We start from the raw sequence: 16,526 nt of genomic DNA, 5'->3' as shown, positions 1-16,526 counted from the left end.
CCCTTACTAAATCCAAACATCTTGATTCTTTATGGAGTGGGATTGGATGTGTTGAAGGCGTGGTGGTAGTTCATCAGCTGACATGATTGATCATAACTGTAAAGAGGGATATTTGCAAATCAGTGAGATGTTGTAGCAGTATGAATCGTCTTCCAAAATCAGTGGTGTGATTCACATGAGGGCCAGAGGTGTTGCTTTTAAATTGAGGCTTGTTACTATAGTACAGGTCTGCCCTCTGGTGGATATTTGCATACAATGTAATGTTTTCAAAGCCACAATCCTATGTCAAAATAAATTAATAAGATTGTTGTTTACATTTATATTGTCTTTGCTCAAAAATCATAAAGACTGGTAATGCTGATGCTGATATTTCATGATTTGCTGATTAAATATTTTGAAAATTATATTCACAGTGATTGGTGCTCATTAATGTGTATCCATCAGTTTCTGTTTGTCCAGAGCCCTAATGTAATAAACTCTTAATCAGGTTATAACTCCACATTCTGGAATTGTCTGAAACTGACATGGAGTTGATGTGCAGGTATATTTTGGTAGCTACTCCTAAAAGAACATTCTAGTAGAATGGTTCTAATCCTACTGGGATGTCACTAGAAAGAGGCCCTTATTTACTGTCAGACCTTTACCCAGATGTTACTTGTATTTGAATCAATGTCCACTAGATGGCACCAAATTCACTCATAGATACCAATTTTAGAATGATGAGTAACACAGGATTTAAGACACCTACAAAGGATTACTTAAAGGAGGTGTGATGGTGATCATTACATTTCGGGTCTAATCTTTTTTAACCTCTATTTGCTCTGCTCCATAATTCACAGCTAGACACTGAGGAGAAAATACCCATGGACGTGTTCAGAAACCCAGCTCAGTCCAAATGTCCATCCAGTGCGTACAAAACTAAGGAACAAAAGAAGTTGTGCAAAAGTACCTAGGTCAGTGCACCGACCCTGATCAGTGAGACATCATGGATCTCATTGACATGTTCTTCTAGTATGGGAGCTGCTTTAGGAGAGGCACATGTTATGTTATTTACAACATCAAATAAATAATTTATGAGATAGAACCTCATGGCAGGTCTCGGACAAAAAAGATGCAACACTTCAATAACCCCCAAATGGTTCCGTTCATTACGCCTACCTCATAAATAAACCCATCACCCACGCCTGCAATGGTTCGACCTGCCACATGAAGGAATAGTCTAAACATTAATTATGCCCACTTGTAATTTTAAAGCTTTTTCATTTAGAGACCTACTTTTATTTCAGTGCGGAAATTTAAAATATTTGTCAAATATTACACATTGTTTCAGAGTTAACAGATAATTTGGGTGCTAATTTGGGGCTAAATTGGGTGTCAGATCTCCTGTTATTTATCATTGCATCAAGAAGTACATTAATGCTTAGTCAAATAATTACACTACCAGGACATCTTTGATAACATATTTTTAATAAAAAATGTACTTTTTGTGTTATATGGTAGAAAATGCAATATATACAGTAGAATATCCAATATTAGTCATTTTAATACAACATTTTCTTCCAGCAATCAAACTATAACTTTTACCACTGTGTTTACTTAATAGTTATTGTGTAAAACCCAGCTCACAGTGAAGTAATCTACATCATATCATCTACTTAGAATATGGCCAGTGCAACTAGTAAAAGAATATGAACTGTATATAGAGTCACAAGATATCACACACTGAGATGACTTTGACGTATCGCAAACGTAAGGCACCAGGAGGTTGAACTGCAAATAGTCTGTATGCTGCAACCTTGCCATACAATACTCTCAAGCAACATACTGTCAGTGGACAGGTGTGTTTGTGCGTGTGTGTGTGTGTGTGTGTGTGTGTGTGTGTGGTCTGTAAGTGAATTGTAATCTTATCGCACACACACTCATGACTTCTCAGACATGGAGGGAGCCTTTTCCTGTTACTACACATACAGGCTGGGTGACTGTAGATGTGCTGAATCCAGGAGCCTCCACCGCTCAGAGGGTCATCTGCAGTTTGTTGACGTTCCTCTGGTGCATGCTGTGGTGACGCACAAGCTCATCAGAGCGGGCAAACTTCTTTTGACAGCTGGACCAGCGACAGGTAAAGGGCTTCTCACCTGGGACCGAGAACAAGACAGAGAGATGACACGGCATTGACTCCGGAGAAAAGTGCCAAGGGAACAAATGACACTTTGGGTCAAGTCAAAGCATGAATACATCGCTGATGATGTCTTTTGAATGCATGAAAGAAGTCAATCTGAGTAATAAAAGTATACGCACTTGTTTTACCTGTATGAGTCCGGGTGTGGGTCTTAAGGTGATCTGAACGTGAAAACTTTCTCTCACACGTCTCGCACTGAAATGGTTTCACTCCTACATAATGAGAGGGGAAGAGAGACGCGGTGTGAAAGAGGGAGATGGAGACAAGATAGGTATGAGCGCAGCTCACTGGAAAGCTGAAAAAGCCGTTAACGTTGAGCATGAGAGGGACCATTGAGTTGCTGAGAGTACTGTAGGGCGCTAGGGTGCATTGGTGGACGTAGGGACAGAGACAGAGGGTTTGTGCCAAGTATGGGGAGACAAGCAGAGACAGTCACACGCTAAAACAGAAATCAGAGAGAGAGGAACTTGCCTGTATGTCTGCGCTGGTGCCTCTTAAGCTGGTCAGATCTGGAGAACCTCCGGCCACAGTCTGTAAAGTCACAACTGTAGGGCTTCTCTCCTGGGGAGGGATAGGGAAGCCACGATAATGACTCAGTGTGTGTACAATGTAATAATGTAATAACTTTCAGTCCTTTATATAAGGTATTCTTGCAATTTCTTTGAAGATGTTTTTATTCATAGGTCAAGTAGACTGATCTGTTCATGTCAATGTCAGTGTGAACTAAAGAAAATGAAAGACTCTTTGACTGAAGATAACAGAAACTCTCTCATGGTATTTTCCTGAAACCCCCCCCAATTAACGTAGAACACAAGCATTCAGCATGTGGCGTGCTTTCACTGTGTGATTTCATTCCTTTTTTTAAAGAAGTACTATAGATAACTCTCAAGGACCCAGTGCCCCAGTTTATGAGGCATAAGTGTCTTGCACAAGTCTCTGAGTGATCAGGTCATTTCTCAGAGGTGCCTACATGATGTGTGACTTCAGCAGAGCCTTTGAGACAGCTCAGCTTCCTGCTAGCCCTGACGCCCACTGTGTGGGCGTGGGCTCAGAGGCTGTAACACTATGAATCACATTTACCAGACCCAATCGTCACCATCACCACACCAACACAGACACTTTCCAATAATCTGGGCTCAGCGCAAGGTTAACAGGAAATGCAACAGGAAATCTTGCTTCCCCCATGGTTGGCTGAGCTAAGAGGAAGTAGTAGCGGTGCATATGCCAAATATCCCTGTAGGAATGAGGTGATTAGCAATCAGTAGTCATTAGCCATCTCTAATGAGAGTATTTCCCACCTGTGTGTTTTCTTCCATGCATCTGGAGATGTGAGAGCTTGAAGTATCTCTTGTTGCAGCCAGGATAATTACACATGTATGGCCTTTTCTCGTTGCTGTCGGGCGGCCTCACTAAAGAAGGGGTGATGCCGGGAACTCGTCGAACGTCCTAAACATTGGCAGAGAGAAGAGGTGAAAATGTTCTTAAATGTTTCAAATACAATTCAAAAATATATTTTAATCATCAATCTGCCACATAGTATGTTTTTTTTAATATATTAATGACCCAAGCAACTATTTTGGTTGCTTATTTGTGCACCTTCAGCCTGCCTGATGTTTACGTGAAGAACATACGCAGCCAGCTACCGCAGCAGAGCAGAGCAGAGGAGAGAGGAGGAACTTGAGTAAATACCCCACGCATCCCCCTTGAGAATCTCTCCTTTCTGAGTCACTGACGGACACTCATTAAGCCTTGATGATTTATTTGCGTGGGCTAGGACCGTGCATGGAAACTCAATCTTTATTGCTAATGGACTCTGTGAGAGGTGATCGCTCTTCTCCCCTCCTGTCTGACATAACCCGTTTTAAAACACCTCCACTGTTCTGGCGACTTCCCTGTTTCATTAAATGGCGAGGTTGAGTCCGATGTGGCAGGGGTTTGTTATTTTGCTCTTTGGAAAGGGAGAATGAGGTGAGTGTTGAAAAGGCTGCTGAAGACTCGCTCCTTTCTCCTCCTCCTCCTCCTCCTCCTCCGCCTCCTCCACGAATGACCTGAATGGTCTGTGCCATATGGCTTGTGCGTCCCAGCCTTGGACCAGCGCTTGGCAAGACTGGTATGGAGTGGAGGAGTGGGAGTTAATGACCTTCAGATGAACCATATGTCTGTGTGTGCATGAGTGAGTGTGTGTGTGTGTGTGTGTGTGTGTGTGTGTGTGTGTGTGTGTGTGTGTGTGTGTGTGTGTGTGTGTGTGTGTGTGTGTGTGTGTGTGTGTGTGTGTGGGTGTGTGTGTGTGTGTGTGTGTGTGTGTGTGTGTGGGTGTGTGTGGGTGTGTGTGGGTGTGTGTGTGTTTATGGAAGAAAGTCTTTGTGTAGGGGTGTAGGTTTGAATGAGTATTTGGGTGTGTGTCCTTGTGTGTGTGTGGAAGGGGAAGGGTAGGCAAGAGGGTGTCGACACAAACCTGGAGCCCTCTGAAGAGTCCGTGTGTGTGGATGTGATACTGGGCGCTGCAGCTGTACACCATGGGGGCTGTGGCAGGCGTGGGCTCGGCCTCATATCCAGAGCTTTGGCTGCATGATAAGAAAGACGACAGAGACAGTAGGCAGAGGAGTCAGTCTCACCGGAGCTCACATTGATTTCTTTTAAAAGTGTGACAGAATAAGTATGCCTGTGTTGAATGTGTGTCAAAGAGCAAAACCTCACACAAAGCTTGACTGCACGATTAAAGAATGGCAACATGTTATCTTCATGCCAACGTGAATACGCAATGTAGTTATTCAGTCACGTTTTATCCAAATGTGCAGGACTAACTAAAGATTTTATACTCTCACAAATTATCAGAATTCCTTTCAATTCATGATTCATCTCGATCTTAATCCCCCAGTCTGGTTTCTAGTGTTGAACGGAGAGAATAAATTATGACCGGAGAGAAGAAGTTCAGGGTCAGAGATGTTACGAGTTTGGAGGTTGCACCTGATGAACGATTACCACACCATAAAGCTCCCTTTGTCCTGCCAGCCACGCTTTGGAGACTGCACAGTCCGTTAACACACACCAGTCATCACGCAGTTCATCCATTCATTCATTTAGGAGATAAACACCTCAGTGGTTATGGCAACGGGGAGAGAGAGGGGTTGGGAACCATGGCGATTATCTCGACAGCGAGCATAAATATTCTGGCTAGCATCCCCCTCCACCACAAACCGCCCCCCACCTCTCTCCCTGCCTCCCTCCCTGGCCTCCATGTACCCCACTATCTATCCCCCACCCCTGCATACCACCCCCATCACAACATCAATGGGTCAGAAGCCACATCTGGGGCCAACAATCCAGGCACTGACACAGAGAAAAGACCCTAAACTCTTTTTAAACTGTAGATAAGTCGACCAATCATCACTGTTTTGCGTTTTGAGTGTGTGTGGTTGTGTGTGTGGGTGTGTGACAGTGTGTGTGAATGTGTGTGGGTGGGTGGGTGATCTTAGGGTCACACACTCTTTCCCTCAAGCAAGCAGCCTTTTGAAAGGGGATTCTGGACAATGTTTGCACAAGTCCAGTGAACGGAGGGTAACTGGACCTGATCCTTCTTTGTGTTCTGATCCGTTTCCTCCGTTCCCCTGGACAGACACACCGCCAGATCCTCCCTGATCACCTCACCCCCCCCACCCCTTTCCTCATTATGTCTTTGAATGTGGTCAAGGCCACCGGTCCATTTCAGAAATATATCACAGGAAACACCGCCCCCCCACCCCACCTCAGACAAACAGAGTGGGACCACTTGAAAGAACACACAGGATCAGAGATCTTTGTAGGTGGACAGAAATATATATAAGGACATAAGTTTGTATGTGGTGGACATATCTTCATGAGCACTTGCTGAAATCAATCCCATAGTGATAAAGTTAGGAAGCAGGCAAAGATAGGCTATCACTGCTGTCAGCAATATCAGCAGGAATGCAATGGGTTGAGATGTCACACTATGACTGTATATTCTCTGACTGTAAGGCTATGTTATTGTGTGGATTCTGAAAAAAATGTAAGGGAAGTAGAAGGAGAACTGTTGCATTGTAACTGTCTAAATATAGCATGCCAGTAACAGGGGGTTTTGTCACATCTCTTGGCGGCCACGTAGCCAACCTAGTTTTTCTGATATGAGCAATTCAATTTTTTCCCTTTAACAGACCCTTTCATTCCCCAAAGCAACTTACAGCACAGTTGAGGTAGGCTTTGTCACAGTATGTGAGCTCTTTGACAATTGGATGGATAACCTTAACCTTGGCACCATTTGGGCCAGGACTGGACCCAGTAGTGGCAGAAGGCTCACGTGTGCACAGTTCTACATACATACCTCTTGATGCTGGATGTCAGTGCATTCATGGGATTCCAGGTGACACAGTCAAGCTGTGAGGCCATCTGGTATAAATTATCACTGTCAGGGTCAAAACAAACAAAAATATGAAACACAGTTATACTGAAAGTAAAATTTCTGTCATGGCATTTGTATCCTCAGAAGTATTACGTAAAAAAACATAATAAAACACTTAATAATAAATCACAATAAATGACTGTATAAGTTTTCATTCACTATTATATTGAGACTTGCTCCTAGCTCTTTCTTGTTACTCCCCCCTACTCAGTTGTTTCATCGCTGCCTCTCTACACAGAGTGGAATTCAGAGTATGAAGTGCTGAAGGCTAAACACATATCACCAAAGCCAGACCAAAACTACATCACAACTGCTTCATACAGCGGTTAAAAAAAAAGTCAATATCTTTGGCTGTCCATTATCCTCCTGGCAGATGCTTACACTAACTCATAGCCCTGGAGTCACCGCAGGCAGCCAAGCATCACCACATCCTTGCCGTGTCACAATAACTTAGGAGCGCTTCTCGCTCGGGTGGTTCAGCGCCTGGTACCGAGTGGTTGAGGCATGATGTCAGCCCTGCTGCACGGTGTCAAAAGGAGGGGAAATTTTTGGATGGAGACAGTTTGTTCTGAATGAGTGGGGGGTGGGGGGGGGGATTATTATGAAGTCAAGACACTTCCTTATTAATTCTAAACTCACTTAAAGTCCTCAGCAAACCATCTGTTAAATACTAAATACTATAATGACAGCATAGCAAGACCAGGAAGGGTAATTGCAAAGGATTAAAAAACATTGTTAAATCACCCTTGTTTTGCTATTATGTCTCTTTGCTGTCAGAGGGCTATACTGGGAATAATCATACATTATGAATTTATCACCACAACCCATGGCCAAGTCAGATTTATCTTACAGGGAAATCTTTCCCAGTGAGATGACCATTTACCATCAGCGTAAACTATGTCCTAGTTTTCATATTTAAGCCTCCTTTCCGTAGTTGTTTTCATTAATTCATCTCAGCCCAAAGCTGATGGTACCAGGCTGTGATCGCAGGATGTGTCTATTTGATTTGAGAGTTCCCATCAACTGCCTGATGCCCAGCAGCTTGAGTTAAGATGAGGTGGGGGGCTTCTGCCGGGCAGGAAAGGGCTATCTACTCTTATCAAAGCCAGTTCCGTTATTTTGGGTTCTTGGTGTCCCCCTTTCTTAAAAACAAAACGGGAACAGCATTTATGGAATGTAAGCTCATTTGCAGTCATGATGGAAAAGGCCATGTTGTTGCTGTACTATGCCGCTCCCTTCTCTCCCAACTCTGTCTGACTAACCTCTCCTCGATTTTCCTTTCTCCTTGCCTCTTCACCTCATCTCACACTCTTCACACACTCTTTCTATCACACTCTTCCTCTCTCTCCTCCTTCCCCTCCTCCTCAGTTCCAGGCTGCTCTGCGTTTCTCTTGGGAAAGCCAGGCAAAGAGATGAGGAATTTTGGAGGAAACGGGTAGTAGATCACTGTGAGTTTATTTTGGCCTGCTGATGGCTGCTGTGCAGCTCTTAACCTATGAGCAGACAGGCCAGCGCGCTGCAGGGCTTAGTGGGGATTTATGCTGACTATCTAGCCCAGCTCGGACCCATCGGCGCACTGCCTCAGCACTCAGGGGCTGCTGATGGATGTGACGGAGAGACAGGGGCAGATGTGCTGTCCCAATAGCAATGCCTCACATGAGGGAAATCGAAGCCCAGGTTTGGCCAGATTCACTTTCTGAGATATAAATAGCGATTGAGGTGAACTCGATCAGTGAGGTGTCTGCTCACTTTAGTTGAAGGTATCATGCAGACTTATTATACCTAAGTGAAAAACATTTCCCATGATTATATCTGTTACCCGGCAACAGAAAATGGCAGGGTTTAACTATTACAACTCCATTGCTCATTACACTGCCTTTTTAAAGAATGAATTTCCTTTCCAACTGTATTCACTTCCTTTTTTTGGTTATTGGCTGTAGATCCCCCATTCAATCGTAGCCAGATATTTGAGCTGTTTGGGGTTGAACATATGCTGAACAGAAACATCCATTTGCTGCTTGAGTGCAAAGATCATAGTCTGATACAGTACAGCTGAGTGGACATCCTGTTACTTCTGGTGTCCTGACTACTTCATCTTCAGCTACAGTAGTACACATAGCATAGCATAAAATAGCATAGCATAGCATAGGATAGCTAGATAGATAGATAGCAGGTAGCCTGGTGTACTGTGATAATTCTGCTACCCACAGATGTTGTCTGTTAGTTTAGGGAGACATAGTAGTCATGCAGTGTTACCTGTTGTATGTGTTCCTTAAGAGAAGAGCAGGACTGCCTGCACAAGTGTCCGAGGGTGTGTGGCAGCCATACATAGGTGGTGGGGCAGAATACTGAGGGTCTCCTGTCAGATAAAACAGATATTACAGGCATTTCACTAAGACAAAGGTTATTAGTTATTTCCCTACTTCCATTTTGATTAGATAGAATTGAGGTAATAAACCATCATTCCCTAAGATTATCTCATTCAAAATGTCATGGTAATAAAGAAAGTGAAATATTTCAGTGATCTAATTCAGACCAGCTCAGTGAACTCTCTTGTCTTTGATCAACCCCAATCCTGTAGCAAGAGAGTGTAATTACTAGCACTGTTTACATGTGAAACAGGGCATTTTACGACAGAACAAACAGAGGCCTCGGAGGAGCGCGGATAACTGACTGTGACCCTTGCTTTGTTAAGTTATCAAAACAGCGGGGTCTACACCAACGCCATTAAACCTGTCCCTCTTGAATCAGATTCAAAGCGTCAGTGAACGCTCCCTCCATCTCTCTCAGCAGTTCATGTAGGGAACTTGTCCCCTGGTGGCTCATAACATTCCAAACAGGCTCTCGCTGGGCTGCTTCCTCAAATGAACGTTTTCACAAAATTTACAACGGCCAAGTGACCGGCGTGAATCACCCATGGCTTTGTGTATGGAGATGTGCCATAATTTACTGTCTTGATTTGAAAACTGTATGACACCTAACCTTAATGTGACTTCACAGCAAATGGCTTGAGTTTCTTGGGGAACTTAATCGCCGTTTAACTCTACAGTAATAAATTGTGTATACCCTCCCACACACTCACAGATGTGTAATCCCATGCAAAAAGGGTCACACAGACACACACACACACACACACACTCATACACTCACACACACACACACACACACACACACACACACACACGTGTGTGTGCATGCATGTTTGTTTATACAAAGGAATCACAGCAAACTATGGATATGGTAAACACAAACATACAAACAAATTGGAAAGCCTCTCAGACACAAACACATACATATATATATATATGTATATATGTATAAAGAGAGGGATAGAGAGAGAGAGAGAGAGAGGGAGAGGGAGGGATGGAGAGAAAGAGAGAGAGAGATTTAAGAAGTTGTGTCCATACCCATGGTTAATGGTGGTGATATGGAGTCTTCATGTTTGAAAGGGTGGCAGGAGGGCTGTGGGGAGAGGTGAGGGCGAGTGTGGCCATAAGTTGGGGGCCCATCCAGGGCAAAAGTGCCGTATCCTGGGGGGAAAAGAGGAAGCCAAGCTTATTTTCAACAGGACTGAGTTTTTGTCTGAATCCCTTATTCCCGGGTAGGATCACTGAATCCATCTAGGAATTTGTTATTTACTGCTTACAGTGCATTCAGGAGTGGAAAGTTGGCATCCAGTTTGCTTTCACAGAATAATAAATTAAGATGTAAATTTAGAGGAAGCTCAGAATACGTAAGTTGGGTGTCATTTTTGATGTTTGTCCCTATTTCAAATAAGGAAACGATCTTTCAGCTTCTATAGAAACTTAGCATGAATCATCAAAGATATCCACTAAAGTTTATGATCCGAAAACCTATGATTTGCTATTACAGTTTATCCTGTGATCCCAGACAACATCTCTATCACAACGGCCAAATCTGTATGAAGGTGAAAGGGGAGTCATTTCAGGAAAAGCACCAGCTTGGCTTTTCTCACCCTTGGGACTAGTGGTAGAGGGCAGAACATTAGGTCCTTTCTCAGTGGCTGAACCTGACTAGTATACTTGAATGTTACTCAGAATATTAGGCCCTTTCTCAGTGGCTGAACCTGACTAGTATACTTGAATGTTACTCAGAATATTAGGCCCCTTCTCAGTAGCTGAACCTGACTAGTATACTTAAATGTTACTCAGAATATTAGGCCCTTTCTCAGTGGCTGAACCTCACTAGTATACTTGAATGTTACTCAGAATATTAGGCCCTTTCTCAGTGGCTGAACCTCACTAGTATACTTGAATGTTACTCAGAATATTAGGCCCTTTCTCAGTGGCTGAACCTCACTAGTATACTTGAATGTTACTCAAAATATTAGGCCCCTTCTCAGTGGCTGAACCTCACTAGTATACTTGAATGTTACTCAGAATATTAGGCCCTTTCTCAGTGGCTGAACCTCACTAGTATACTTGAATGTTACTCATCGACCCAGCTCAGTTGGTCACTCAGGGCCAAGTGTGATAACTCCAGCATGCCATAAGGGACATGATGACTTCATCCTTGTCTCCTCTACTTGGCCCTCTGTTGCTGTTTTCCTGATGATATCTTTTCAATGTAAAACTGTCCAGTTTTGCTTGTTTATCCATATTGCTTTCCAGCCTTAGTTATCACACCTTCAGTAAATACTCAGGGGGGAGAAGAGGGATTGTGCAATAAACCACTAAACCTTGACAAATGCAGCTGTAGCACACATATGAAAATAACAAAACTATCTCATGAAAATAGTGAGCTGACTAACACTTATCCATTTGCTGTAATTCACTGGAATTCTGGAATTTTAATATTGACGTTTAAAGTAGTGACAAATGTAAAATCCTGGAAGTATAAACAATAATTTGATCTCATGATGACCTTAGTTTCATAAATCTTTGAAAGGTCATACAATATCTATGACCGAAAGGTTTATGTAAGCTCAATCAAGAACGTTGCCACTAAGTTTTTAACACAGACAGTCACCCAGGGCTCTGTATCTTTAGTGACCTTTACCCATGCTCATCCAAACACCCTCTCAAATAAAGTTGTCATAGCAAAAAAAAAAATGTTTTTTACTGGGCCAGCAAATACTTTTAATCAGTAGTAAGTACATATTGAAACCTAGCACTGTAATGCACTGTAACGTCCATCCTAATATGCAATTTCTTTAACAGACATTAAAATGTACCAAGTTCATGGAACAATTCCACTAAAAAGCTGTACGAAAAACAAGTGAAAGTTCAACAGTGTAACAAGAGAACTGTAACAGTAACATTTCCTGATGAACCTGGCCTTACATTATGAAGAGTGTTTGTTGTTGTTATCTACTAGTTAATCAATATAATTCTTAATAATAAAACCCTCTTATTAAAACTCCAACCGTTTGCCTTTTTCAGTCAAAAGTTAGCACCAAACATGTATTGTGGGGAGAAAAAACTTGATGACATTTTGGGGCTATTAAAATGATGTCTTGATGTTGATCATATTGTTCAGCAGTTGGCAAATACGCAATAAGAATAATAACATTACTTTGAAAAAGTAGCAAAACAAATCACAGCAATATCCTGTCCATCAAACGATTAATGCAGAAGCTCTGAAATAATTGTATTATCTTCTCAAGTCTTAAAGAATACTGAGAGGTTATACACTATCTTTAAAAGTAACTAGTATGTGAGTTTTAGATGGTTATCAATAGAATCTGAGTACTAAAACGCAAGCATAGAAAATAAAGCTTTTTAAGCCCACCTCACATACACACATCCTAACTACTTCTTGAACTGTCAAGCAGGACTTTACACTACGGAAGAGTAGGTCATGGTTAATACAGACTTACTCTGGTGGTATTGACATTGAGTAAGGGTGGATCATGGGTGGCACAGACTTACCCTGGTTTTTAGGAGCTGGTGGGTTGTCCACACATCCTGGCAGGTAAGACCCATTTGGAAACATCCTGGTCTGGCTGGCGGCAGTATCTGTAAACGCCCCATGCCTGTAGCCACCAGCCCCCGTGAGTTGGCCAGAGAAGTGCACAGTAAAGGCTCCCAGGCCACAGTGGGGGTCCTCGTGGAGGTCTGTCGTTCCCCATCCCGGCTCCTGTTTGATGAGGGAGTGGGAGGGCAGGGAACCATATGGCGAGCTAGAGTGGAAGTCCAACATGGGGCTCCACTGAGGAGCCCCCGCGACAGGGAGCGAGCAACCACCGCTTCCAACTGGCAGGGTAGGAACAGCGGGCAGCAAGGCTGCTAGGTCTCGAACGTCCGACCCCATCAGCCCATTTGATTCTGTCAACATTTATAAACAGTCGTCTGTCTCCACACGCAGATAAACACTCTCTCCTCACAAGCAGATACCAGTCCTGAAAATGGCGCTTTCCAAAAACAATTGAGGAACGCCCCAAAGAACTGCCTCAGGAGAAGAGTGTGTGGCCAGACAACACTGAACAGAGGAGGGAGGCTCTCCCTTTTTTAACCAAAATTCAGAAAAAAAAAACTTTTGTAATAGTCCAGTTTTATAAAAACGCTGCGCCCTGAGGTCTCTCTCCTGTATGAGGAAAGAACATAGTACGCAGAGTCACGAGGTAGTGCAGAGCCACACAGAACCAAAAGGATGGGGCAGTAGTGTGAGAGAAGTCCCTCTCCTTCCCTACTGTGACTGGAGCTTCTGAAGGCTCCTCTGAAGACTCTAATACAGCCCCAGTCAACCTCGGGGAGGAGTCTGGAGTAAGTGAGGAGAAGTGATGAGTCCTTAAGTTTTACTTATGGGCTTAAGCAACACTGGCTGACCTCTGACTAATGTCAGAAGAGCGGCTGAAACCCTTTAAGTGGGTGTGTGTTACACAAGGCCAGGGGTCAGTAGTATATCTTCATTCGACATACAGACACTAAAGATAATGACCTGATCATGATAGCACATTTACAGATTTGGATGGAAAAAATAATCTCACAAATAATTTGAGTTGGTAAAATAGTGAGTTTTGAGTTTGTTGTAGAGTCTTACAATATTATAATACACATGTATTATATTTTATAAGATATACAAATGTTATAACAGCTACTTATCAGGATGATCAGGATGATTCTCATCATGGTGTGTTCAGGATGATAACAATAATTCATGACTGTAGGCGTTAAGTATGTTTTGATGGACCTCACATCAACAATGTCAATGATTGATAGTTGCCTTTTCATAGATTTCAGACAGACTGATGATATCCCACAGATCCCTGTTGTCAAGCTCTGTGGCATTGACAAATGTATTTCAGCTGTGAGGGATTATTATTTTTCTATTAGCCTGTCAGCTCTGTTATCAAGGGATGATAACATTTGACATAAACCTGTGCTGAAGTTAATAAACCAACAAAACTTTGGTTTTATGGAGCACAGCAATGTCAGACTTTTTCTACATTAGGCCAGAGACACCCCAAAGCTGACGCCTCACACCCCTCTTCTCCACATAGACAACACACCAATTTACAAAATACTTATGAACCTCCCACACTCTTGGGAGCAGAGGGAATACCTTTTCTTCCATTTGAATACATAATTATAAAAAAAATGACTTTGTCATGACTATTAGTTAGACGTTTTTTAATGTGTGGAAAAATAAGCAGAATTTTAACAGAATCTAGAATAGTCTGAAGGAAATGACACAATCATATGACATATATGACAGCAATCAGACTTCCTCTTTGCACTACCGAAAGTAGTCCACTTGATCCTCAACATAAACTGTGGTCTGTGGTCTCCTGGAATCAATTAAGGAGGTTGTATCTCAATTTGTTCTGGGCTCAAGCTTCAGGGAGGGAACAGCCAAGAGGGTATCCCAGGAGCTGGGATGTCTCCCAGTCATATACCCCCTGTCAGATCTCCGAATGGGCTCTCCTCCTTGTCTCCATGCCCCACATCTGGATTTACAGTCAGAAGCTCTGCGGCAAAAAAAACAGCAAATTAACCCTAACAATAACTGGAGACTGTTGGAAAGATGATTTAGTGGTGGTCAGTCAAACCATGAGTCAAACCAGCTGTGTCATCCAATTTAACATTTAGTTTAGTTCACGGCTATAAGACTTAGGAACAAATAGACATCCAAATAATTCCAAACTAGCCCCTAAGAAAAGTAATTGCTTCCAATCTAGCAGTCTCAGGGCATATTTCTGCCCACATAATGCAGTATATAAACTACATATTGCTCCACCTTAAGACATACACATAAGTGAAATATGAGTGACTGTGATCAAAATGCTGGTTCTTAAAATGTAGGTACACTAAAATTCTCCATCAAAGGTTCCAGGCCGAGGAGACATGACCTTTTTCAGACTCCAAGATAGAGTGGATTGATAGTGTAGCTGTCCAATCCGTTCTCTGTCCCCTGATCAGTCTCTGCTCCCTGCTCACTGACCACATGGTTTAAAACAACAATGTTGTTAGACAGGGAAGGGGGAAATGGATAATGTCACAGCTTTTCCATGGCAGTAGCTCTAGGAGTTATTCGGGGCTTGCGAGGGGAAATAAATCTGACATATCAATCATAATTAAATGGTCAGGAAGGGCAGTGTTTTGCTGATGACAATATGCAATGGCATGTTAAAAAAAAACATTCAGCTTGATCAGCACCACAGGGTTTGTGGTCATATTAGTCACAAATTATCAGCTGCAGACTAACCCAAATTGCAAACAATGTAAAACAAATCTCATGTGAAAAGCCACATTGTTCATGTCCTGGAATGTTTATCTGCTTCAGTTCTTGCTCTTCATAAGCAGAAATACAGAAGACCTCACTCATTCTGGTCATCACTGCCAAAACATTGTCCTCATATCCTTTTTCCAAACTTGAAAGTGAACAGGGTATGAGAGCAAAAAGATAAGGAGACAGGAGGTTGCTAAAATACACTTGTGTCTGTCCTATACATAACCATGAATGCTGTTGAACACAATACTTCACCACAATACCTTTTCTTTGTAAATGAAACATTGATAAGTATAGCATATTGCTCTCAGAATTGTTTGGCCAAACTTCAAAAGACAGATAGATAGAGAGCCTTCCTGTCAAACAGCCAGCCCGCTGTGTCTTCTATTCACTTTGCCTTTCCATATGTCCTTGAAATGCATGTGGGAGAATCTTTACTGGTTAAAAAAAACATGGGCTATTCCTGGAAAAGTGTGATTGTGGTTAAAAAAAAACAATAAACTATGGTAGTTAATAACAACTGTGCTACAGTCATGGAAAAGTTCATTTTCCAACTCGCAATGTTGTGTTCCCCTCAGTGACGAGATTTATGCACTGCTCGCTGAGACGACGTTAGAGTCTCGCCATCTCCTCATTGGAGCATGTAGATCTGGCCCTAGTTCATCGGACAAAAGGTTCTTATCTCCTCACAAGCTCTGGTTCTGAACACTGCTAGCAGCAGATGAAAGGACTCCCAGAGCACAAACACAAATCAGAACCCCAGGCACTTATCTCCTGACAGTGAGGGTCTTGAGAACGTCTTGTGTCTTTTTTAATGTAAGGCACAAATCTATCCAAAGGAAGTATGAATGGGAGAGGCTTCTCTTCGTTGAAACAAAACATGCTCGGATGTAGACAGTGAGTTGAAAATAAATGAATGTGCGCTCCGACATCAAGGCCGTGAGAGCGGCGATGTGCAATTTGTGGCTGTGTAACTGGAATGCTCTTGTGGTTTTTCCTGCCTCTAACTCCCTCTACTGACAGTGGTCATTACATGTCTATGCACAGCAGGTGTCAGTGAGTCACACCACAGAGCAGAGGCGAAAATATCAGCAGATTTACAGGAAAAGTGCTCAGTATCTTCACCCTGCCACACCCAGCTACCCAGGAGAAGCAACTGTCTGACTCCCGCAGGGTCCTTTTTTTCAAACTCTGCTTGTTATCACATTTTAATCTTACATTTTAATGTTACACTGATGC

At 42.7% G+C, this 16,526-nt stretch overlaps 1 protein-coding gene across 1 annotated transcript; it reads right to left on the bottom strand.

The window, feature by feature from the left end:
• Positions 1 to 2,013: 2,013 nt before the first annotated feature.
• Positions 2,014 to 12,893, bottom strand: wt1b (WT1 transcription factor b; the record flags this gene model as incomplete). Its single annotated transcript, XM_080843942.1, has 9 exons — positions 2,014 to 2,135; positions 2,299 to 2,391; positions 2,651 to 2,740; positions 3,478 to 3,625; positions 4,635 to 4,743; positions 6,519 to 6,599; positions 8,853 to 8,955; positions 10,004 to 10,126; positions 12,488 to 12,893. 9 exons carry the CDS (start codon positions 12,891 to 12,893, stop codon positions 2,014 to 2,016), a joined length of 1,275 nt encoding a protein of 424 aa, XP_080700068.1.
• Between the last annotated feature and the right edge of the window lie 3,633 nt (positions 12,894 to 16,526).

This window comes from Sprattus sprattus, assembly GCF_963457725.1.
Source record: "Sprattus sprattus genome assembly, chromosome: 8".
NCBI classification, from domain to species: Eukaryota; Metazoa; Chordata; class Actinopteri; order Clupeiformes; family Clupeidae; genus Sprattus; species Sprattus sprattus.
The sequence above is the reverse complement of the archived record's forward strand: the minus strand, read 5'-3'. Positions and strand labels throughout refer to the sequence as shown.